At 39.4% G+C, this 25,292-nt stretch overlaps 1 protein-coding gene across 3 annotated transcripts in view; it reads right to left on the bottom strand.

Moving 5' to 3' along the window:
• Positions 1-25,292, bottom strand: part of ZFYVE28 (zinc finger FYVE-type containing 28) — a 144,740-nt gene that overhangs the window by 52,114 nt on the left and 67,334 nt on the right. For all 3 annotated transcript variants that reach the window (XM_032186081.1, XM_032186082.1, XM_032186083.1), the window contains exons 2-5: positions 22,340-22,480; positions 5,276-5,413; positions 2,283-2,485; positions 1,031-1,120 (exon numbers count right to left, since the gene is read on the bottom strand). In XM_032186081.1, the coding sequence (XP_032041972.1) occupies positions 1,031-1,120; positions 2,283-2,485; positions 5,276-5,413; positions 22,340-22,480 (572 nt within the window). The remainder of the gene's footprint in view (positions 1-1,030; positions 1,121-2,282; positions 2,486-5,275; positions 5,414-22,339; positions 22,481-25,292) is intronic.

The raw sequence follows: 25,292 nt of genomic DNA, 5'->3' as shown, positions 1-25,292 counted from the left end.
GGGGGCCCCAGAGCTGAAGGCAGGGCTCCAGGTGAGGTCTGACAAGAGCAGAGCAGAGGGGGACAATCCCCTCTCTTCCCTGCTGCCCATGCTGCTGTTGGTGCAGCCCAGGACACAGCTGGCTTTCTGGGCTGCAAGCGCACATTGCTGGCTCATGTCAAGCTTCTCATCAACCAACACCCCCAGGTCCTTCTTCTCCTCAGGGCTTCTCTCAATCCATTCTCTGCTCAGCCTGTGTTGGTGCTTGGGATTGCCCTGGCACAGATGCAGGACCTTGCATTTGGCCTTGTTGAATTTCATGAGGTTTGCATAGGCTCACCTCTCAGGCCTGCCAAGGTCCCTCTGAATGGCATCTCTACCCTCTGTCATTTCGACCTCACCACACAGCTTGGTGTCATTAGCAAACTTGCTGAGGATGCACTCAGGCTCACTGTCCACATCACTGACAAGGATGTTACACAGTGCTGGTCCCCTGAGGAACACCACTCATCACTGATCTCCACTTGGACATCGAGCCATTGACCAAAACACTTTCAGTGCAACCATCCAGCCGTTTCCTTACCCACCAAGCTGTCCCTCCATCAAATCCTTGTCTCTCCAATTTACAGACAAGGATATCACGGAGGACAGTGTCAAATGCTCGGCACGAGTCAAGGTAGATGATGTCAGTTGCTCTTCCCCTATTTATGATAATCACTGGAGGTCGGCAGATGATGTGAATCATCTCCCCAGGTATTCTTTACTGAAATAACGTTACATGTTGATGCCTTAAAGAGATTCATCCCTTTTAAATGCTTAGTCTTCATTTACCCATCTATACCAACAATATTACAGTATTATTACCTTTTCTTTAACAACAAAAAGAAAAGGCTTGTGCTAATGCTTTTAAGTTTGTATTTAGATACTTAAAAGTTAAATGCCACATATTTTTATGATATTTCTTAATGGCTACAGGTAAGGTATTTCTATACGTGTTCAGACTGAAAGCAATCATCAAAATGAAAATGTAATAGTTAATTGAATTGCTTACCTCTCCACAGTTTCACAAAATAGTACAATTACCTCTTGCTGTACATAATATTCTTTTGGGGACTTCACAGGTACCATGGCCGACACATAACTACAAAGAGTATAAAGTAATTAATGTACTTCTGTTTTACATGATTTAACAAACCTGATCATAAGTAAAAACAAACCTAGGCCAAAACACTTTAGAAACACAACATTTCCTGAACCGTTTTGTACAGGTGTTATCCAGAACCAACTACTGACTGCCATAGGTGTCTGCATAAAAAGTCATATTTTTAATCTGCGTTTCCAATTAAGATGTTTTTCAATATAACAGCATAATTATGATTTTCTGAATCAGAAAAAAATGACTTATCTGCGTAAGGTAATACAAGAGAATATGAATACTGAGGAAGGATAAATAAGATGACAGTAAGTACTAGGGATTATTCCTAAGAGAAATTTAAAACACTACCCAATTACCAAAAATCCTGTTCTGCTGAAGGTATGAATTGCTGTATCATGTTAAATCCAAAGATAATCTCATCCAGTATCCTGTTTTTAATTATGCCCAGCACCACATACATCTAACAGACTTGCAGGAAACTGGCTTAAATTATGCAGCACAATACAAGACTTGGTCAATAGGATCTTTGACCCAAAAAGCAGTTATTTTTTCTCACCCCAAAAGCAGTTATTTTTGCCATAAACCTCCAAGCCATTTTTCCATCAGATTTTTTTAAATCAGTATGTTCTTGAGTTTAATTATGGCTCATGTGTAAAAGCACTTCCTTCATCAGATTTCAATTTGCCTTCTTAAATTCACTGAGTGCATCTTGCTTTTATCTCTAAGCATGAGACAGAACAAAACCTCATAATCTCTAGACTATTTGTTATCATAAATATTTTTTTAATGTCTCTTATTTGTCACCTCTCCTCTGACAAAGAAAACATTAAGAGAAGAGACTTATGGCTTTCTTTTGTGTCTTGGAAAACCTCCCTCAAATGCCATATGCCAGTATGCAAATGGAAGATTACAGCTGACTTGAGGAGAGCAAATGCTGATTGCTAAAAAGCTATTTAATTTTCTTTTTATTATTGCTACACTGGCAGGGAAAAAATTAACAATACAACACATTACTGAAGAATTTAAATGTCATGACAAAAAAAATAATGCTTTTTCTATTAAAGGAAAACAGAACAAAACATCCAACTTCCAAAAAACAAAGAACCAAGCAACAGCTATAGTAGCTCATTAATTTAGAATCTGTTACCTTAATTCAAATTCTGCAAAAAGGACATCAAAATTTTTGAGTGAATCTTTCATTTTTTCTGTGTAGAGGTTCAAATCCCTTAAGGCCTGGTCACGTATGATGTTTCTAACTTCCTCTAGGCTGCGGGTAAGATCCTTGGCCAACGGTCTCATTGCCATACTCTCAATTTCACGATTCATAATAATCGAACCAGCAGCCAAACACTACGAAAACACGAGAAAGGAATTATTAGTTTGCATAATGTTACTTTTACGTTAAAAAAGCACATGAGGAGATATTGGATACTTTGACTGGGGCAGTGCTTAGCCTCATTTGTTGCTAATTATTAAACAACTAGAAGATTTAAGACTGGTAGGTTCAGAGTCCTAAGTCTTCATGTTAAAGATCAGGGAGTAGCTCAGTCAGGGAGATATGAGAACAGGAGCAAGGTTGGCAGACAAACCTACGGAAAGCTCTACTCCTACTAGTGAGACAATCATCTTCAGTAGGATATATCCTGTGTGTGTGCAAGGATTGCTTGCAGAAAAGGGATGTGAATACAGGTAAAATATTCAATTCAAGCTGGACTGTTTGATTTTGTCCAATAAATTTATCCTTACAAAAAGGACATTCTGTGACTTTTGCAACAAGAACAACCACACTGGCCATGTAACAAGATCCAGTATCCTGTCTCCCACTGAAGCTGTGAATATATTTTACAGGAAAGAATATTAAAAAGCAATCAAGCAAACAAACAAGCAAACAGAAACCATAGGTCATAGTGATTCTTCCCTTCCAGTTTCTGGAAAACAGCAGGTTAAGAGACTCCTTGGCCCTGGAGTTATATATTGACTTCCTCTAACCAGCTCAAAGACAGTATTTTTTTTTTTTTTTTTTTAATATATCAACATATTAATATAACACTTTTCAAGATCTTGCTATTAAAATATGTTATTAAATATCTTTGCTGTTGGCTTCATTCCTTTACAGATACATTTGGAAGACAACAAGCACTGACATAAGTCATTCTTGCTCTATTTAATTAAATGAACAACTTTTTTTTTTTTTAACCAAAAATGTAGAAGGTTGTTTTCATTTTTTTGTTTCTGATCCCCCTTTGCAGCTCTGCACCCCTTCCCTCTCAGCCCCAGATAGAGGACCTGCAGTCCCAGCCCCTGCCTTGGGTTTAAGTGCACTCAGACAAGATCATGTTCTTACCTCTTACCAGCCAAAGCAGTATTGGTGGAAAAATATGGATAAGGCAAGCCTTACCTGTTGATAGGCACTCTTCAACTAATGATTCAATGTGACAGCACTGACAAGGACACCTAGGCATATATTTGTAACTGTCCATACAGCCTTCCTTGCTACATGCATTCACAGGACAGTGTCTGCAGGAGCATGAATCAGCATAACTTCAGCACTGCACGCATTAAGTCTCTGAAACCAACAGGTCTGCTCCGACCAGGAACAGTGGAAGTTTGATTTGGAAAGATTAAATGTATTATTTAAGTAACCCAAGCAATGAATAAGGGGAGGAAGTTGTTTTGTTTTAAAAGATACCAGTCATTTCAGTGACTCCCTCGAGCACTTTTCGCCATGCACTCCCAGAGAAGTTACTGCCTTGGTTGGGGCTTTTCCTGTTTGTTTGTTGTTGCAATCCCAGTTTGCTAGTCCCTTCGAGGAGGAAAGGATAATAGGCTTCACAGGGATTCAGTATGAATGATTGTATGAAGAATTACCCCCATCTTGCCCTCCCTAGCTACAAGGAGGTGCCGTTAAGGCAACATGGCAGACGCCCTCAGCATTTTAAAACAGAGCTGGGTGCCATCTGGATGAAGGTAGGGAAGGTCACATCATAATGAGAAGAAAAACTGCGGCTGTTATTGCTGAGCACAGGATTATAAAACATTGACATCACAAATTCATTTAATAAATGCTACCCAGGATTTCTCCTACTCTGAGGAGCTTACAATTAACTACTGTCAAAGAAATTTTCAGAAGCAAAACATATGGGGTATATTGGACTGAACAAGACAGGCACTGCTAATGGAGATCATGCACTTTAAAAAGAAAGGAGGCACCAGTGGAGAAAAAGACTGGTTAATAACGGGAGCTGAAGGATTGTTTCAAATAGCAAAGATGCAAAGCTGAAAATAACAGTGTAAGGTGCTGTCGTGTGCTGGGATGTCTAGACAACTTCCCCCTCACCCCAACAAATGCATGATGCTTAAAGTCACCTTCAGGCCAGCAGACCTGAAGATACTAAATTTATCACCGAAGATGCCACGATGATTTTTTTTAGCCAACAAATATCAGCACTTATGAATAAGCATCTTACATATCACATCCTTTTTTTCTGATTATTCAGGCTTCCCTTGATTAAATTAATTAAGGCTTATTCACTGTAAAATCCCCTGTTCCTACAAGTTGCTGTGGAGGCAGGAAACCAGGCAAGAGAAGGAAAGTGGGCTTCAGTGTTTTGCATAGAACCCATTATATCTTCAGCATACATGTGAAATGTGAATTAAGTGCAATAAATGTCAGCTGAACAAACTCTGCATGTTTAATATGAGTTATAGCATCACACAGACATCAAAATAAAATGGCAGCATGCACTTAGATTTGCAGGAGAACTTTTCTCCTGAGAAAATTTCCTTGTCTCTCTTTGTTTCTAAGGCTTTCAAAGCATGAGATGTGAGATGGCCTATCAAGATAAAAGTCATCAAGAACACAAATCAGATGCTAATTTTAAAAGAACAGTTTTTTAAAAGGTGGTCATATTGACAGTAGAGAATTATGAAATTAAATCTGTATACAATAACCAGAAGCACAGTGAAAGAATCCCCTTCCACTACACATCCCCAGCAAGTTCTCAATCTGTTCCCATTGTTCTGTAATTATACAGACCATTTTCAGAGAAGTCTCAGGGTGCACTTTAAATTCCAACTGCAAGCTTTCTGCCATAAAAAACTGCCCATTAGCCCCAAGTAACAGAAACATGAGAGACTTACTTCTGCTCCAAACCAAAGCTGTCCTGCAAGGTTGTCGTGGCGTATTTCCTCTGGAAACTTCACACAAAAGTCTCGGTTGGCCCGTTCATGAGGAATGCATTCATCCATGATTTGATTTATGATGTTCAAAACATTATCCTGAAGCAAAATATAAGAAAACATAAATACTGTTCCCAAAGTATGCACACACAAACAACAAAAAAAAGTTTTAAGAGATTTTATTAGTGAGGACTCCAACTAAATAAGTGACTTGGCAAATGCAGAATGCAACTGAAGAACGTCACACAAACACACACAAAGCATCCTGCTGGTGAGAAAAAGGAGAATATTGCTGGAAGGACTCAGCTTTCAATACTTCAGTGGGACTTCTGGTGAGGAGGCGTGATTTGAAGAGCTTCTTACCTGCAGCTCCCTATCTGCAAGATAGCAGTAAATAAGCGAGAAGTACAAGTAAATTAGATCCCTCTCATTTCCTCTCACCAGTCCCAGCGCCAGGCATTTCGCTCTTCCTAAAAAGAGTGCCCTGCAGGGTACCCCGGAGGCCTCAGAAATTGATTTACGCTGCGATCATCAGGGTTGAGTGGCCGTGAGCTCGTCCTGGCAATACAGATGAGGTTTCCATAGGGCTGGTGGGCGCTTTGCCATCTCACCTCCGGGACCACCCGGGGGGATACGAGGACACAGCCCGAGTGTGATAGCGTTTAATAGCAGCTCTGATCTGCCTCTGCAGCAGGACAGAGATCAAAGCCCTCTAAGCAGCTCCTTGATACGTGGTAAATAACCCGCCCTCGTTTACCTGAGAAGATAATTTTCACCTACCCCTGCTGGGTACTGCAAGGAATTTGATTACCATAATAAAGGTAGATTCAGAGCATGGGAAAGGCTGAGTGCTTTCATTAAAGATGCTTTGTTTGTCTCATGCTTTTGCCATTATTTACAGAACTTGCATTCTACTTAAAATATTTCTCAAACAAATAAAAACAAATCTGTCATGTATAGAACTGTTTAACAGGCAGAATTGCTTCCAGTCTGCACTGCTCTGTTTTATTTTGCTCTGCACTTTCAAGAAAATAACAGAAGATGGGAATTTTAAAAGAAACCTGCCTCTTTTGTGTGTTCCCACTGAGAAAAAACAAAACCTACTCTAGGTTCAAAAAAAAAACCACCTGTATTTTCTGTAATTTCAGTGCAGATAGCCGGAATTGCTGTTGCCACAAAATAATGCCAGTATCAGTCCTGTAACTACAATGGCCTTCATAAAATAAATAATCAACCAATTATGATTGGCAAAATTTATTACATGTTGGCATAAGGTGCTTTATCTACTGCTGCACTTATTAAAGCATGCTTACCTGAAAGTATTTTGTAAGTGTATCATGCAGTAACATATAATTTGAATTAAGTTGTTCAAAGAAACAAACAGCCCCCAAACGTTTATAACACAGACAGGGATTCAGTCCCGCACCCTGCGGAGATGGGCGCGAAGTGAAGGCGCAGGGGCAGGAGCTGTACTGGAAGAGTCGTCCCTCGTGCTGAGGCTGTTCTTTGTGTAATGTTGAATTTTAGAGCCGTGCCCTCCCTCTACTGGGTCAAAGAATGTTGCCAGGATTCATGGAGACTTGGATCCCAATTCAAAGCGATGCCCATTGCAGAAACTGAGAAGACGCAGCCTCACAATGCTCTCCAGTAAAGGGAACTGAAGTTCCAGTCCCAGACAACAGAGAAGGAAGATGCTGCACCCTGGTTTGGCACTGGCATCCAGGACCAAGGAGCAGCAAGGCTGCCACCACCTCCCCAGCGTAAAACAGATGAGCAAGGAACTACATGCCAATTCCTACGTAGTGGCAGGTAACAAAAGCAGACCAACAGCCAGGTACTGCTTTCCTTCCTCTGCTCTCTTCCTCCTGCTGTTCCTCTACAAACTGCAGGTGTAGATCAAACGATTAGTAGGAACACCATTTCTTAACTGCTCACAGTGTTATGTAGTCTAGAGCTAGCTGGGAAACCAGAATACATGTATTTTGAAAGTAGGTCTCATAAGGAAATCAGCTCCTAAACCATTTAGTTCCCTACCCAAAGCCACAGAGCAAAGAATGAAACTGAGGATTATAACTTGGAAACTGTGGAAAGTCACAAGTCACTTATCTATTTTAAATGAGCTATTCCTCATCTATTCCAAGAGCAGGTGCTTTGTCCATAGCACCCATATTAGCACCTGAGCAATACAGGTTGGCACGTCAGAAAAAAAAAAAAAAAAAAAGTGAAATTTCTGTTTTCAGGACATTAATACAAGTTTGCAAAGATCTTATAATGTTGGAGTGATAGAGATAAAAAGCATCCCTACCAGCTGAACTTTTACAAAACCTACAGGAAATGCAAAGAAATATAAAAGCAGGGAACTCAGAAAAGAATTACATTTGAACTGAATTATATCAGAGTTTAAATAATCCAGTCCCATTTTAGTTTAGGGCATGATATTCCAATTCATTTTACTTGCCACCACGTTTGAATATAGGAAAATGCAATTTTCAATCTTTTACTTTTCTAAAAAGCTGCACAGAATGGGACAGTGAGACCTGTATTGAAAAGTCTTTCCCATTTATTAATACATTTTTAAACTTTAATGCATTAGTTTCCAAATGCAATCGTATTTTACAGCAAATTCAAGACAGATTGACTTCCCATTTCACAATCTTCTGCATACTTACTCAAAATTCCTGATATATCAAAGAAGTTTTATACAAATGGGGTACAGCAACAGGACTCCCAGACCAGTTGCTTGGCTGGGTATAGTTTGTTCTGTTTTGTACTCTGGCCTAATAGCAGTTTTTTTAAGAGTTACCTGGCTTCACATGGGCAGCTGGTCTTTCTGACAAGAAGCTATACGAAAAACACAACTGAAAAGATGAGCACTTCTTCCTGCCAAATCTATTAGTGATAGTGGAAGATCTAAAAGAGGACAGTTGACAAAATAATATTCAGTGTGAAAGTGCTGAGAAAACTATGAAGTAAACTGCTTTTGCTGTTTCAGGATGTGTCATTTCCCAAATTCTCTGAGTCTACACAGGGTAGATCTTATCCTACTAAGGGAAAAAAAAAGGCAAACAAAACCAATAAAACCAATTCTCCATCCTTCCCTCTTCCATGCCTCCTTCTTGTGAGACCTAGAGCAGAGAAACCTGCGCAGGAAATTCACACCACTTGCTCCTGTAACGATTTCAGATCTCTGCTGCTTTGCAGCTGGAAGAGTGCCAGCCAATTTAGACAGACCATCCAATGCATTGTAAGCAAATTAGTCTTTTCTTTAAAAGAGCTTCAAGAAACATTCAATTTAGTTAATTACAGTATTCTGCTTTGTAAGCGAAGAACGAATGGGTTCAGATACATGGCAGCCCCGAGGTTTTGCTCTAAGTTAAGCAACAGAAATCAATTAGTTGGAATTGAAGTAGTAAATCTTTCACTTGATCTATCTTCCTCCATAAAAGCCTCCGGATGTTAATGTATCCTTTGGTGGCTTTATCTGTTATCTGCCGGTTCATTTGCATAGGGGGCTGAGCGCTTTTGTTTCGGCTGCTCTCCTCGGGCTTTCCTGCAGTGCCAGGGCTGCAGAGCTGTGCTCCGGGATGGGTTCCAAGTTCCACATTTCCTGGAAAACAAAACTCGGAGCTTCATGTAATGGAGAGCACTTGTTTATATCTTACTTTGATAGGAGCGGTAGTCAGACAGTGAATGCAGTTAGCCGCAGCGGAGGACAAAAAAAAATTGGTTTATTTTTGGCCCAGCAGTAATTGGCCAGATACTCGATAAGCAGAGCAAAAAGCCAACAGCGACTGCATTAGCCTTTGGGTAGGTACAAAAAGAAGAGCCAATAACTCCATTGTACTTAAGGTCTAATCAACTGAAGGCGGACTTATCTACCTCTCTGTACTTATCCTTGATAAAATCTATGTTGCCCTTCCGTGCTATTAAATTTAATATGACTTTTTTGAGGTCCTCTGCAAGAGGAAGGTAACTTCCCGTGTTGCTAAGTACCTTTTTGTTCCCCACTGCAGAACCCAGCCATGGAAACGCAGCCTCTGATAACGCTACCAGGAGCAAAACAGATAGCAGTTTAGCATCCTCATTGAAATATGGCCTTCAAATTTGCTGTTTCTTTTTCTGGCTCGATGTTAAGTTGCAGACTCCCTTCCACAGCACACTTCTGACAAACACGGAACCGATAAACAAAAATGACATAAAGGGGCATAGAGGAAGATTCTGTTCCACTTCAAGCAATTAGCTGGCACTCGGGTGTTCGTGGGTTACTTTCATCAACAGGAGAAAGCAGGAACGAATGAGGTACGCTTTGATGTAAGTAAAGATTTCAAAGGACACCCAAAAGGGACACCCAAATCCCTCGCTTTAGAACCCCACAAGGTCCCTGCTGGGCTGTTTCTGATCCAAGAGCCAAAGCCTCCAGACAGCAACAGGTTCCACTGCGCTCCCTCCACCCCATTTTGTACAGGTGCCAAAGGTCACCCTTTCAGTCCTTTTTTTATTTTTTATCCCGATGAGCTTCATAATGATTTCCCACTGCCAACCCCTAGATGCTCCACTTTCTAAAAGTAACTTCTGAATTGTGTGCAGTAACTCTTAGTTTAACCTAGCACACTATAAAGCACTTCCAAAATATATCACAAATGAAAGGCCACTTGGATCTCTAGCCATTTAAATGCTATATCAGCAACAAAAATTGTTCCGGTTTGTGTTGATCTGCAGCAAAGCTTCTCTTCCCGAACTGCCCTGCTGAAATACCCTTATGAGGGCACTACACACTCCAATTATCACAGCCTTGTTAACTGAAATGTTGATCTCACCTCCTGCACATGCTCGAAGTTTATTACAGGTACACTGAATAATTGTATCTCCACGTGGAGTGATTGGTACGTATGAACTGGTGAAGACCGGCACACCAATTTTCAAGCCCAAGGAGTCACTGATATTTGAGCGTAGCTTCCAGCACAACTGGTTGTTTAGCCAAGATTTCTTTCTTTCTCAACTCAAAGAACATTTTCTGCAAGCCAGTGTGCACTCTTCTGATGGATTACATTTAAATTTAACTTAAATCTGCTCTTAGTGTGTGTCTGCTGCTAACACAAAGATCTAATCGTAGAATTAAATTTCCTTCTTTTCCGGCTACCCACCCAAATATAGCTCTCGGTAAATAAAAGAGGCATCACCATTTACAGGAGGGCTGTTCAGAAGTGCCACCATCTTCACACTACGCTAAGTACCGGATCATTTAGGGCATCCTCCTCTCTCTGCAGAGAAAAGCATTTTCAGATCTAAGAAATCTCAGCGTTCCTGATGCAGTCATAAGAAAGAGAAAATCTGTTTTACTCCTCCACACCAAAAAGCCATTAGCTAATAATAGAGATGACAGCCTTTCCTGAAATGAAGAATACCCCAGCTTGTACTGAAGGACTGAGTTCTCAGCAGAGCTTCCCAGCCAAGCCTGCCTTACTGGGAAATGAGAACTTAAAAACTGTGCACAGCAAGACAAGATATTACCAGATAAACACAGTGGATACACTGCTCTTAGAGCAGTTTATAACTACTCAAGCCTTTTCTATAAGGACTCTAAATGTTTGTCTTGTATTGAAAGACACTTGAACAACACAGTAAGTAAACTTGTACCTTGACATCCCCTTTATGTAGTGTCAGGGCAACAGGAGAATAATTCCCTCTGAACAAGGGCATGTGCTACAACAAACAGTACCAGGCTTCCTGCGTGGCACAATGATCTCAGTGCTGCCCAGAAACGTACTGCAAGCTTTCCCAAGACCTTCAGCCTGGCACAGAGCTGGCACCACCTTCTTCCTACTGCCTCCAAGCTACCTGGCAGCAGAGGCTGAGAGCAGAAGGGCAATGCTGCCACGACTCACTGCCACCTCCTCTTTGCCTCTTCAATGCCATGGGGTAGAGAAGCACGAAAAACCTTCCTAACATGGAAATTTATAATTTCAGACTATAGTAGTAAACATTGTTAAAATCCTTTTTTTCCCCAAGAAAAATGTCTTAAAATATTAATCACTCCCTACACGAGACCAAATACAAATCCAAAATGCAGACAGGGAAGATAAACCTTGGATTGTTGATAGAGTTGTACTGGTGAGTACTTACAGGGTACCAACTTATGGCCAAGCCTTTTCTATTTCCTAGCCTCCCTGCCAATCATTCTATACTCAAAAATAATACAAGTGACCAAAAGTTTCCCAACATAGACGAAAAGCAGACAAGTTTAAAAAGGACACAATTAATCATTTCATTTACTAATTTAGAAATGCTTATTGCAGTACATTTCTTTTCTACCTAGTTATACCACTCCACTGATCACTCAAAACTTCTGGGGGGGAAAGAAAGATTAAATGCAAAATCTGCACTCATAACCTACTTTGGTTATTGAAGACAACAGAAAAAAATCAGCTTTTCTGATACTCACTAGGAGTAATGAAATGAGAAATATTGTAATCAATTACAAAATAGCTGAAGTGGAGATCAAACTCTACAGAAAAAAATGTAAAGGCTCTTTTATCAGAGATAAACACTGCAGCAGAAGTGTTCATTGTGTGGAATTTAGGGACAATCTTGAAATCACCAATTAAATCAATCATAAATTGTTTCTCTTCTCAGTTGCACTTTCCTTCTCTTTTAAACTGACACTGTCACCACTTCAATTAAATGGGCAGAGAATGTTTAAAAAGAGAACAAAGCTTGGCTGGCTCACCTATCAGTCAACTGCCCAGTCCTTCTGGCATGAATATCTGGGTTTCCTAAATCTGTATCAAGTCTCTTAAATATAGACCTTATGGGAATTTCTTTAGAGCCCACCAGCTCTGTTACATTTTATAAAAACTCACAAACAGGTACAAATCAGGACGCCAGCATTGGTTCCTCCTCATCAGAGATCAATGAATCATGCCCAAGTGTTCCAATGCTATTGAATGGCCAGATTCTGCCATGGGTTCCTGCTTTCTCCCCAAAATATATTTGTGTAGTATATTTTTCTAAACTTTGGGAACACTAAGGCAAAGAATTTTGATTTCTTTAAGTTTATTTTTTTTTCTTTAATTTTGATTTGTTCCCTGTGAATCAATAATTACCCTGCTGTCTCCTTCACTGACCTCCCCTAGCATCACTACCATAATATCTGGAGGGCTCACACAAATTGAGCAGACCAGAAAGACTTGGCCATTACTTTCTGAAAGTACTCCTGGCTCAGTCCCCACTGTTCAACCTTTACATCATTTAGCAAAATAACATAAGGAAGAGATTCTTGCCAACTTCTAACCAATCATTAGGTCTCAGAATCCAGCTGGGAGTTTCTTACAGCTTTAGTCTAACTTGCCTTGTTTAATGAGATCTATTTCTGCCTAATTCTAGAAGAAAATGTTCTTCGATGGACAGATGCAATCAAACATGAAAATGTCGCACCTCTGAACTGCCTCGCTGTGCGCAGTGATTATGGTACATACTCCCAGTTTGCTCTTATCAAGAATGTTAATGAATACAATTAGTATTTCTGAGATAACTCACTGCCAATCCTCTATGACACCATCATTGTCCTATGAGTTATTTAACAGCTCTTCACAGATACCTTCTTCACCAAGGGATGCTCATTAAAGCTGACTTTCTTTTTAAATTTTTCTCTTCGGCGCAGATATAATTTAGATAAACTAAAAGAAGAAAAGGGCATGTTTTTCCCTCGTACCACTTAAAGTTGTCAGATAACAGGAGACACCTCCAGATAAGTCATTTTGCAAGATGGGCAGCAAACAGCGTAAGGCGGCTGTGCAACATCAGCTGTTAGGCTGTGACACCAGCTTGTGCAGCCTAGCCCCCATCCCACCTACTTTGCAGCTTTCCTTTCTGTCTCTAGACCGTGCCGGGATGTCTCGTTGGCACTGGCAGCTTCTTGTACAAAGGGTACAAGTGAGCTGGCTCAGTGCACTCACCCGGAGTAACCCCGGGCATTTCCCTGCTGAAGTTCACGGGATGACTCTGCAAATATTTGCCTCGGTACAGCTGAAGATGCGGTTTCATAATGGTCTACAGCTGGCCGCAGCTTATTTAAAGTGGCTCTGGATAAGGATCTATACCCCCACCGCTCCCTCGCCACGCCTGTCTATGGCTATTATCCAGCCGCAGGCAGCCCTTTTATGCCAGCAGGCATCCACACGTCAAGCAAATCACTTGGGCTGAGAGCACAGCCCTACCAAAGACTTGCCTCCAACCAGCCTTCCAGGAGGCTCCAGGCCACCCCACGGCTGCTCCATCGCTGCTGGAACACAAGCCTGGCTCCTGGAACAGACGGACTGCTGTAGGAAGGACGGACGGACAGACGATGCTGCCATGTTTGTGGGCAACACCATCTCAAATCAGTTTTAGGTAAAACCAAGCTGTGCCCTGGGGGGAGCATGTTGAAGTGTAGGGATAGGAATAAGAATAGTGTAAGTAGGAAACGGGAAGCCTTTATATTGACACTGTCAATGGACTTACAGCCCAAGGAGCCATGTGTTGTAACACAAAAATTCACACTTCAGGAGATTCTTCTTTTGTAACTAAAGTTTATCTATCTTGTTTGCTTATACTCCACCACATATCCAGGAAATAATGCAAAGAAATTTACCCAAGCTAAAACATATGTAACATTTATACTGACTGCCCAAGGGCTTGCTTGAGCCCATGACTGGGCAATCCACATGCACAGCTGCTGAAATTATCACAGGACTCTGACCAAAACCTCCCAAACATACATAAAATACTTTTTTTTTTTTTTCCTGAAATCACGCTATGCATTTCCACCACTACAGTAAAAAAATAAACAAACAAAAAAACAACTAGCAGTGTTAATCCACAGCATTGGTAGATTAAAAACCCTCTACCTACTAGCAGAGAAAGAACACACTTCACATTAAAAATAAATAAATAAATAAAGGAAAATGTGATTTCATTGAACAGAGTTAACTGAGACAGGTATGTTGAAGTTCTGGAGCTGCAGACAGAAGACAAAAGGCTAATTAGGTATTACATTACCAATCAACTGCAGTTATATCCAACAAGAATTCAACTCAAAACTGCAGAGCCCAAAATTTTAGAGGTATCTGTTCTAAAACAGATGAGTCTGGTGGCTCAAGACCATTTCTGCTATCAGTATATTGAAAATGACCAAGGATTTTCTCCTAAAAAAAAAATTTACATAAAGATAATGTTGCCTTCCTTACTGAGGAGTGCACTCAAAATTTGATTTCTCAATTATACAACATGATGTGCTTTTAGACTCTTATTTGCATTGCAGAATAAGCCAGACAACCACAATTATGTTAATTAGATCTACTGAGAGAACTCTTCACATTCCAGTTACGGGGTTAAATTTGCAAAATCCCCGTGGAAGCACATCGAATAAACAGGGCAGACTTTAAGGCCAGCAGCTTGCAGGAATGTGCGAAAATGGTACAATACTTCTTTAACCCAGCTACCATCGAAGTCTTGAGTAAACATTACTACATAAGCCTGCTAAAATTCATCCTTTTTTTGTAGGACATCAGACCTAACAAAAAAAAAAAAAAAAGAAAAAGAAAAAAGAAAAAGTGTTCTGACGGTATCAGAACAATTCTAAGGCAAAAATCAGAGAGCTTATGTCAATAAAACAGTTTTATCTCAATGCCTCTCTCACTGGCACAAGTCAATTCAACAAAATTTGCAGTCTCAGGGTGATCACTTACACTTCCACACGAACTACTGGGCTGCTTTATCATGGACACTGTGTAAGTGGCATGGCAACGATTTCAGCAGTAGGTACATTGGGGCACCCGAGGAATCACAGAATACAAGTACCTATTGCTAGGCATTCGCTTAAGGAAACTTCCCCAACAGAAACACTAACGAGAACTAAAAATGTATTCACAGGGCTGAACCCAAAGTTTTAGTGTGTACATCATCCAGCAATACTCCTCAGGTATCAGGAGCAATACTTCTGTTCCCCCTCCAGCATCTTCTCTGAACAGGGAGCAGCATCCACATATGGGAAGGACCACGAACTTGGGGCAGTACTGCTGTTCATCAACGCTTTTTTTGAAAGAAAACAAGACTATTTAGTGTAAGAAGTGAAAAATCCAGCAGGAGTAAGAATGGGAGCACTCCTAACCAACACAGCATGCTCCCTGCATAACTCATTTCATACAACTACTTGTTTTGCAAAGTCTTTAAAATGTTTTCAAGTGTGCAAGAAGTGCAAATGCTTGCACCAAGCCTACTGTCTGCTGCTTGCTCCCCGATAAATAAACTTTGGCTCATCTGAGCTGTTTTCATACCAAGCACTTCAAACTTCTCTGAAGCATTCCTAAGTTAATAAACTTAACTTAATAAAAGTGTAGTTCTTAGAAAAACTAACTTGTTTTTTTAAATGACTGTCCTAAAGTCAGCCCTTTTTCACCAATTGTTTTAGAGCGCTGTGCTGCAATGAGCTAAGAGGAATTCTTTCCTAAGCTTTGGTCTGAGTCAGAAAACAGTCGCAGCATCCTTACACCACAAAAGGAACCAGGTCAGCTATGACCAAACTATTTTCATTTAGTCATCTCTCTGTCTAATGATCAAGTTGCAATGACTGACCAATGGGTAACACCTTATCTATTTTCCTCCCTTCACCTTGAACTCCAGCCATTTAATTAGCAGGTTATTGGTAAATTATACACCAGCACTAACAACAGTGCAGTCTGCAATTCATCTGTTCTCTCGGCAGACTCTAAATCTATTTTGTAATACCTCCTGCTAATATGCACAAGTCCTTGGTGTGCCCAACGCATAATATATGTGGATCCGTATGTAGATATACATCTAAAGGCTTCCTTTTGTTTAATGAAAGCTTACAACCTACACACGAGAAGCCAAAGTTGCACAATATTTCACAGAATATGCATAATAACCCATTATTCATAATATTTGAAATATATTCACAGCATTATACATACACGGGATATTGTGATATTCCTCCCAAATATGAGCCAGTTAATGATTTATGAATTGTTTCATAGAGAAAAAAATTAGCTTTTAACTTTCAAATACATTAAGATCACAACGTAAATTTAAGTCCACTGTTAAGAATTTTCTTTAAGAAATTAATTTGCCTTCTTGTCTTTCTTATCATACTTCACTGGTACGAAAGAAAAATTAAATTAAAGAATGTTTTTTTCTAATATGATTAAGTGAAAAAGCTTCTAGCAGAAGAAAACAGAGTTAAACCCCAAGTACATAAATAACAAGTAAATAATTTTCCCATATTGTTGATCTTGCTAACGTGTTGGTAACACACACATATGGAGGAAAAAAGGCATTTTGCAGCACATTTAAATCATGTGACTGCATAACCAATTCAGTGGCCCACATGGGAATTTATCCTTCTTTTCAACAGCAAAAAAAAAAAAAAAAAAAAAAAAAAAAAAGGAATAAAGGGATAAAAAAAAAAAAAAAGGAGCTGACTACAACTCTCTGATGGCATTGTTGAAGAACCCGGAAAAACTACAAAACTATAAAGCCCCTGACAGTTAGACACGTCATATTAAATTAGAGCTTACAGAAGTGATCTGCTGTAGTCTCATATCCACAAATGTTGAGGAAAAAAAAAGTCAGTTTTAAAATGACCTCGATCCCCTGTCCTCACGTAGCCTTCAGATGCACGGTAATTACCAGCATGTCTCAGGTATGGTATGCCAATGTTCAGGCAAGATACCAACACGTCTGTTCTTCTTAATACAAACAGTATGATCCAAGGCAGATAAGCACGCATTAAGAAGAAAACACCACATTTTTATAATGCTCAAAAATTGTCATGTCTTGACAGCAAAGAAAAAAAAAAATCTCTTTGGCTTTCTAATTGAAGTAGGTATTAAATATTAACCTTGCTTTCCTGTTAAATGGAGGACTACCTCATCTCCCACCAAAGACAAATTATTTTTCCTTCTGAGTTTCCAAGCAGAGAACACGCTACTCATGAGCAGATGGTGCAGGGTAACGTAGCATCACGAGCCCTTTCACTAACAACCTACCACTTCCCCAGCACGCGCTGTTTAATACAATCACGTTCCTCTTCTCGCTGATAAAAAATTAATTGTATTTTATATAGAAAGACAAGTTTCCTCTTTCATTATTTACCAACTTGTGATTCTAGCTTGAGTTTCACCCTTCTGAAATATAAATACACACAAAATAAAGAAGTCTCACGGACAATACTTTCCATTCCTCGCTGCAGAGAAATCCCCACGTGCTCCATGCAGAGCTGGCTGCAAAGCAAGGATGGCTCTCAGCAGCTCGGGAAGCAGCACCAGGCATTTTGGCAATTCTGTGACCACTTCTGCATTTTTTGGTTGGGTGGTTCTTATTAAAAGAAAAAAGGAACCCACAAACAGTGCAAGGAGAGGTGAAAAGCAACTGGACTGGCCTCCTTCCCTCTGTCAGGCCATCAGTAACTCCTTGCTTAAGTGCCCCGTTATCAAACAGCAACACTGGTTCACCCAAACACCAAAAAGGGCCACATGAAGAGATTCCTCACTTTTAGACTTATCTTACCCATACATCTCCAGCTTCAGGAAGCAAATGATGTATTTATGCTTATTTCAATGATGAAGGCTGCAAGTCTTAGTTTGTTGTAGATTTTAGCATGCCTTCCTGTGACAAGGGAGGTTCCCCTGAGGAGCTTCTGCAGCATTTTACCTTCCTATTACTCACTGTTTTGCACAGCCCGTTTTTTACTTCCTTTCCATACCCTACAGGGTGCTCTTGCAGCCTGTAGCTGAGAACCAGCCTGTAACACGTGCACTCCTTCATGATAAGGGCAAAGCTGTTTTCCTCAGCACTTGAATCACAGCTCGTCTCCTTCTGATGCTTTCAGTTGTTAAACTAAGCCACAAGACACGGTACCAGTGGTAGAAACAGAGCGTTTTTGATAACATTCTCTACATGTATTTTATATTGTTACAGAAATTGATGCAGACAAATGATAACAAAACACTGGAATATGCTTCAGCTTTCTCTAAGGGCTCTGATTCCTCAGCAACATTCACTTATACCGTGATAGTTAATGAGGTTCAGATTCAGGTGTCCACCACCAATGTATGGACTAACATATGTATGAAGCAGTACACTGAAGTCTACATATATTTTAAAGCCTAATGTTACAGCAAACTGAAGCCACTGAAAGATGACTCAAAAATCATGGCCAGCCAGTTGCAGGAATTCACAAAGTGTTTCCCTAGTGGCTCCATCAGGCAAATAGCAAGAAAAGTGAAGAGGTAGTACAATATGTTACCAGTCAATCATTCCTATAAATGAGCTAGGAAATGTAAGCTTTCACAAATATTAAAAAGTTCCCATTTTACTATTCTGTGGCACAGCACAAGGGGTAGCACGTCTGGACGAGTCGATGGTTTGCTTCAGGTCAGTGCCCCAGCAGGGGCAAATTCCTTCCCAGTGGACTTTAATGTGCCAAATGACACATTGCTGAGACACAGCCTGCTGTTCAAGGAATAATTTTGATAAAACCACACTGGGAACTGACTCCTAACACTACTCTGAGAACTCGCTGCTTTACACAGAAGTAATTCTCAGCGCACTAAGGCAGCAAGCAAGCACCGTGACCCTGGGAGCACTTTAATAACGGGAAGCGCTTAGACGCAGGTTTGGTTTTGACCTGTCAAGTTCTAGCAAAATCTCCACGTTAGAAACAAAGGTGGTTTTACTCTTTACTCTCCAGCTTAGGCAAAAAAGATCTACAATATGTAACATTAAAGCTAATTCCATTAGAATGATCCAGAAATTGATTTAGATCAGTCGACTGGCTCAAGTAACAAGATATTAATCAATATGAAAATAGCAATGGTCAAAGTAAACTCATTTAGAAAACTATCAGAAATGCATGAGTGATTAATTAAAAAATGTACACAACATGACGTTATTTCTTATGAAATTCAATACCAAAAAACGTCTTGTGATGCTGGGAGGGGCAGGAGCACCACAGAAAATAACACCTTATTCTAACCCCAATATAAAAATATATCAATTAGTTATTTGTGTTGCAGGGAAAAAAATAAAAGCCACTCAGATGAACCAGCACTGCATATTCCTCAAGATTCAGAGATGGAAATAAGTTTTACTTAAGGAAAAAAAATTGTACCTTCCCACTATCGCCATCAATCAAGATCAAAAAAAAAGAAGTATAACATCCTTTTTTTTTTTTTCTCATTTAAGAAAAACTTACATAGCTTTTCATCATGCATCTCTCCACACGTAAGTTACCATTAATTTTAGCAGAAAGCAACACAGGAAGAAGTGCTTTATTCCATTAGGTAGGTATTAGCCACACAAAAAAATGCAAGACATTTTATTAACAGGTAAGTTATGTTTGAAGAATATTCTCTTGTTGACACGCAAACACCAAAGCAAAACAAAGGATGCCATTTTTATAACAAGCTACCATAACTGGATCAAACTTTTATATCGCATTAATGTGAAAACAAAAAGCAAAGCTTTGAAAATCAATACCTTAATTCTTACTCGTAAGTACATGCTACTCAGCATCATGCTAAACAGTCAACTCACAGCATTTGAAATCCAAGGTGCAAGATCTTCAGAAGTTTTAAAAAGTGAATTTACTGTAAAAAGTGTGATTTTATCAATCAAATAGTGCTCAATCAAAATAGTAAAAGACATCAGTTGCACTTTTTTTTTTTTTTTTTTACTACATAAGTTTCAACAGCCTTGAAAACAGAAGTTCCCTGTATATCCATTGGAAAAATAAAAAAATAAAAGAAATGAGAACAGCTAAGGCACCAGATTAATACTGCCCTTTTTGTTAAGAGAGAAACCACTAAATATAGCTATTATAAAGCATTGCATTTTCTAGGTAGGGCCCTTTTGTTTTTCCTGAACCTGTTTATGCACTACAGTAAACTCGGAACTCTCAAACAATAGTTTCAACAACTGAAAATATCAACACAGATATAAAGCTGAGCTCTTTGGATATGGTTAAGATCCATCTCTAAAAAGAACTGCAGTTTGTAAGACTTGTTGACTGTTGACTGTGATCTGACCTTTTCTGCAGATCTTTGAAAATTAGAAGTTGCAAAAATAGCTGCACAAAAAAAATACAACTATCTCCATCTTTTCTTTCTGCTCTAGTAACAGATTGTTTAAGTAACAGCAATCTGTTAGACAAATGAAAAGAAGAAACTACCAGGCATCAGACGGTATTAAGAGTCACAAGATAGTGAGTCACTACACAACAAGCCAAGCAAACTGACCAAGGAACTATCAGAGTCTGCATTTCTTGCATTCCTACATCTGAAAGATTCAGAAAAGCTATTTTTTGAACAGAATTCTCTGCCTGTACTACAATAAGCAAATAGGAAAGCCAGTGCACCTGCACAGAAACAGAAGAAATTTTTATCTCCAGGGATAAAACAAGGAGGTTAACTTGCACCATGATATTATTCATCCATCCTTGTTATCATAAAGCCTTTTATAACAACAGTTTGGAAAGAATTTGCCTAGAAAGTTTGTGGAATGTCCATTACTAGAGGTTTATAAGAATGTATCAAATACAATTTGTGAAAGGTGATTTAGGTATAGCTGATCCATCACACAGAAGATTGAAGTCAATGATCTTTCAAGATAACTTCACCCCTATTTTATCCTCCAAGACACTGAACTTTTACTGTTACTAAACTTAGTTTCCCAGTTTTGTAAGCCCTGTAACTTCACTTTTTTTTCTCTAGTGACAGTACAGTAGGAAACTGAAGATACTCAAACCAGACAGAAGTATTGAAATTGTTTCTGACATAACACATTAGCTGCCAACTCTTTCCCTGTAAAATGTTCTTCAAAAACGAAAGACTGCACTTTTTCATTCAGTTTTCTTGCAAACCAACACATAGTACCTCACTTTTTTTCATTCCCTTTTCATTAAGAGACTCAGCTAACTTAATGTGAACATTTGTTACACTGATCAGGGCACTGCTCTTCTAATTTATCTTAACTTGGTCAGCAATGATTTTTTTCTGCATAATGAAGTTTGGTACATTTTAACCACCAGTAACAGTAATGTCAGAAATTCTAGCCAAGGTGAATGAAAATGAATCCTTTACACCCAATTTACGTTCCCACCAAATAAAAAATGGCAATGAATCTGTATTACCAGGGTCTTTACACTTAAAATTCACCTGACGTGACAACAAGTGTTTGCTTTTCATACAGAAATCCTCCGGAGCATAATATACTGTGGACTTCAGCTCACTGTGGTTTAAAGTCTTATCTTTGGTGCAACTGGGAGAGGAAGTATCAGAGCATTTGTGCAAGAATGAAGAACAGAACTACAGTGAACTAGTCTTTGCAGTCCTCAATACTGCCTTCAAGTCTTGCTTAAATTATAGCCATTTTTTCAGAAAATACTATAAGGAATCTTAGGTAAGCTATATTATACAACAACAATTTAGAAACTTATTTGTTCGTTGGAAGTAATTTACTAATAAATATCCTTTTCTGTTTGGTTCCTCAGTAGTTCCTCTCACTTTCAAGGCTTCTTAAATGAGGCAGATAATATTATTTCCAAAAATTAGCAAAGCTATCAGCTGCGTTCATATAGCTCGTTTACTAATGAAAAGCTGTCAGATTCATGAAGCATGGAAGCTGAGCATCTACAAAAGATATGGCTACTTTACACTGCCTGAAATTTTGCAATATTCCTCACGTTCTAGTAAGCTCTGTATGCTTATTTCACATAAAGGAAACAAAATCTTTAATATGTGCTCTCATTTAAAGGAAACCATCAACAAACACTTAAATGAGGTGGAGTAGATTTATTTTATAAATTGTTCTCGAAGAACACAGCCTTTAAGCTAATAAAAGTCATACAACTACCAAAGTCATTTTAAATAGATTTGACAATAAAAACTAATTAATGCAACAAATAATAATGTAATACATTTAATGTACATGAAAATGCCAATGAAACCAGGAATATGCCAGTCTGATTACCTGACAAGAGCGAAACTGGTTGACTAGCAGTGTACATCTCTGTGGGTCCTTTCTTCCATCCAAACTGTCCAGCTCAGCTGCTACTTGATTTAGTTCCTCATCAGCATAGTAGAATTGAGCAAGGAGCTGCGGGTCTGTTCTCTGCATGGAAGAGAGAGACACATATAGAATCCTATATTATTTTTTGCCAATAAAAAAAAAGCTATTTATATTTTCTGTAATTAAACAAACAAACAAAAAATGTTTAAGCCAGATCTGCAGCACAGAAGCACAAAAAGAATGATCTTAATGCATTTCTGCATATTTATAAAAGTTTTCTACCTTGAAGAAAAAAATCTCTTCTGTAACAAAGTTGGAGCACAATTAAGCTACTGTTATCTCGAAAACCATCCTGCCATTCTCACCCATTGTGGCATAATTACCTGGTGGACAAACAACTGAATCACTAGTTTTGTTTATTAAACAAAAGTGCATTTCAGTTTTGGCAAAACAAGACAAAGTTGCTTGCCAAGTCAATAACAACCACCCACTGCCAACAAGACGATGTGATGGGCCTTCAGCAGAAGCTGCAGCACCAACTTGTGACCACTGCAGTGACCCTTGAAACCCACTGCCCACCTGGACACAACCCTCATTTTGAGGATCACAAGAATCACATCATAGGAGGTAGAGGTACTGAATCTACTAGATACGTTGTAAGGGTCAAGTAGATACAAAGACCTGACAAAGCAAATGATATGATTAATGAAGTCTTACAGAGAGAAAACTACATCACAAGTCTTTCAGAGACTTTTCAGAAGTCTTCCAAGTCTTTCAGAAACTATTCAGAAGTCTTCCAAGTGGCAAGGAACAGAATTACTATGATGAGTTTTGTCCACATTAAAAAAACATCAATAATAATGGAAAGAAGAATGAGGGAATTTATCAAGAAAAAACTAATAATAATCATCATTACGTGGGAATAATTTCCCTATAAAAGGAAAATATAATAATATTAAGGACGGGAAATTCAGATCCCTATGAAAGCTTCCAAGCATTTCACAGAATCACAGAATGGCTGAGGTTGGCAGGGACTTCTGGAGGCCATCTCTTTGCTCAGGAGTGGCCACCCAGAGCAGGGTGCCCAGCACCACATCCAGGTGGCTTCTGAAGCTCTCTCCAAGGAGGAGACCCCACAGCCTCTGGGCAGCCTGTGCCTGGGCTCCAGCACCCACACAGCACAGAAGGGCTGCCTGGTGGTCAGAGGGAACCTCTTGTGTTCCAGTTTGTGCCCAGTGCCTCTTGGCCCGGCACTGGGCACCACTGAAAAGACTGTATGAGTCCTCTTAGCACTCTCCCTTTAGGTATTTAAATGCACTGATGAGATTAAAAAAAAAAGAGAGAGAGAAGTACCACACCACACTGCTCAATTCCCAACTCAAGTCTTCACAAAATACAGCTCCTGCAAAAAAAAAAATCCTTTAGGCCTCTGCATTACAGGAGTATTAAACCTACACACCTGTACAGTCCCTGGAAAAGAGCACAGTATTAACATCTTTTAAAGAGGGCAGTACACATCCTCCACAGAGTTAACTACTGCAAGTATGTTATTACAGTCAGTCTTTAAAAAGATCAAGTCTTACAAATGATGCTACAGACTACATCGCTGGTGCACGCCGCATGGTTTCTCAGCCAGCAATTTAATGAGGCAACAACAACCTTCCCTGAAAGCAGACACACTGACTCCTGTTCCTACATGCCCTATTTGTGCATGAATATAATGATTTTAAGGCTTCCTATCTTTAATATTATTATGAGCTGTAACACTACCCAACAGCTTTCTACATCACTAGTTCACACCATTCAAGTTGCGAGGCAAGTCAGGAATAATCCTTTCAGGCAGTTGAAACAGTAATGAATGCGGTTTTTTCTTCCTTTAAGCAGAGAGCCAGCCACTTACTACAAAATAAATAATAGAAAGCCTTTCCAATCTTAAGATTTTATCCTTTTCATCCTTTCTCTGTTGTTTTATTAAGCAGCTACAGTACAATGTGTATAAACTGTGAGAAGTTTAGTCTTAAATCACAGAATGGTTTGGGTTGAAAAGGACCTTAAAAATCATCTAATTCCAACCCCTGATATGGCCAGGGACACTTCTCACTGGACCAGGCTGCCCAAAGCCCCATCCAGCCTGGCCTTGCAGCAAAGGATGGTTTCTTATTTATACACATCTACATGGCACTGCAGAAGCACAGTAAGGCCATTTGTTAACAGTGGTCTCAAGCTAAAGGAAACATTAGGCTGAGATATTTAACTCCCACGTGGCTGATCTTTTAAAGTGGAGGAACAAAAGTTTTAATTGAGTTCTTTCTACTGTGCTATGTTTGTTGCGGATTAGTATCATGATCTTTGATTAATTGTGTCAATCATGTGGTCCCTGGCAAGACACACCTGCATGAAACTCGAAATCTCCCAGCAGGGGGGACACTTAAAATGAATAACCCCAACTTTCTAAATTCAATTTGTTCCAACTGGTAGGAGAAAATAAACGATAGCACCATGCTCAATGCCCATTTTTGCTTTCATCTTATGCAAAACTTGGTTCAAATAATCCTGTCTGAATTACTATTCTTTGGCAGAGTAACAATTAGTACTCTTTCACCTTCAACTGTTTAAATTAATAGACAGACTTCATTTGAATGCACCTAACAGAAAACCTACCACTTCATGTCTTTGTACTTTGTATCAAGAACTTCACACGTTACAACCAAATTCATCCATCTAATCTCTTGGTTTGATTTGCTGGACTTCATCTTCTACGTACTTACCTTGTCTTGTTCCACTAGAGCATCATGCATTTAAGCTACTTCTTGTCAGCTATTTTTGTATCCATGGACTGCAGTTGCCCTTTTTTTTACTACAGCTCCCTTGTAGATCACATATAGGGTTTTATTCCCATTTTATTTTTTGTTTG

The sequence above is a fragment of the Aythya fuligula genome, chromosome 4 (genome assembly GCF_009819795.1).
Source record: "Aythya fuligula isolate bAytFul2 chromosome 4, bAytFul2.pri, whole genome shotgun sequence".
Lineage (NCBI taxonomy): Eukaryota > Metazoa > Chordata > Aves > Anseriformes > Anatidae > Aythya > Aythya fuligula.
This window is presented reverse-complemented; position numbering and strand designations above follow the sequence as displayed.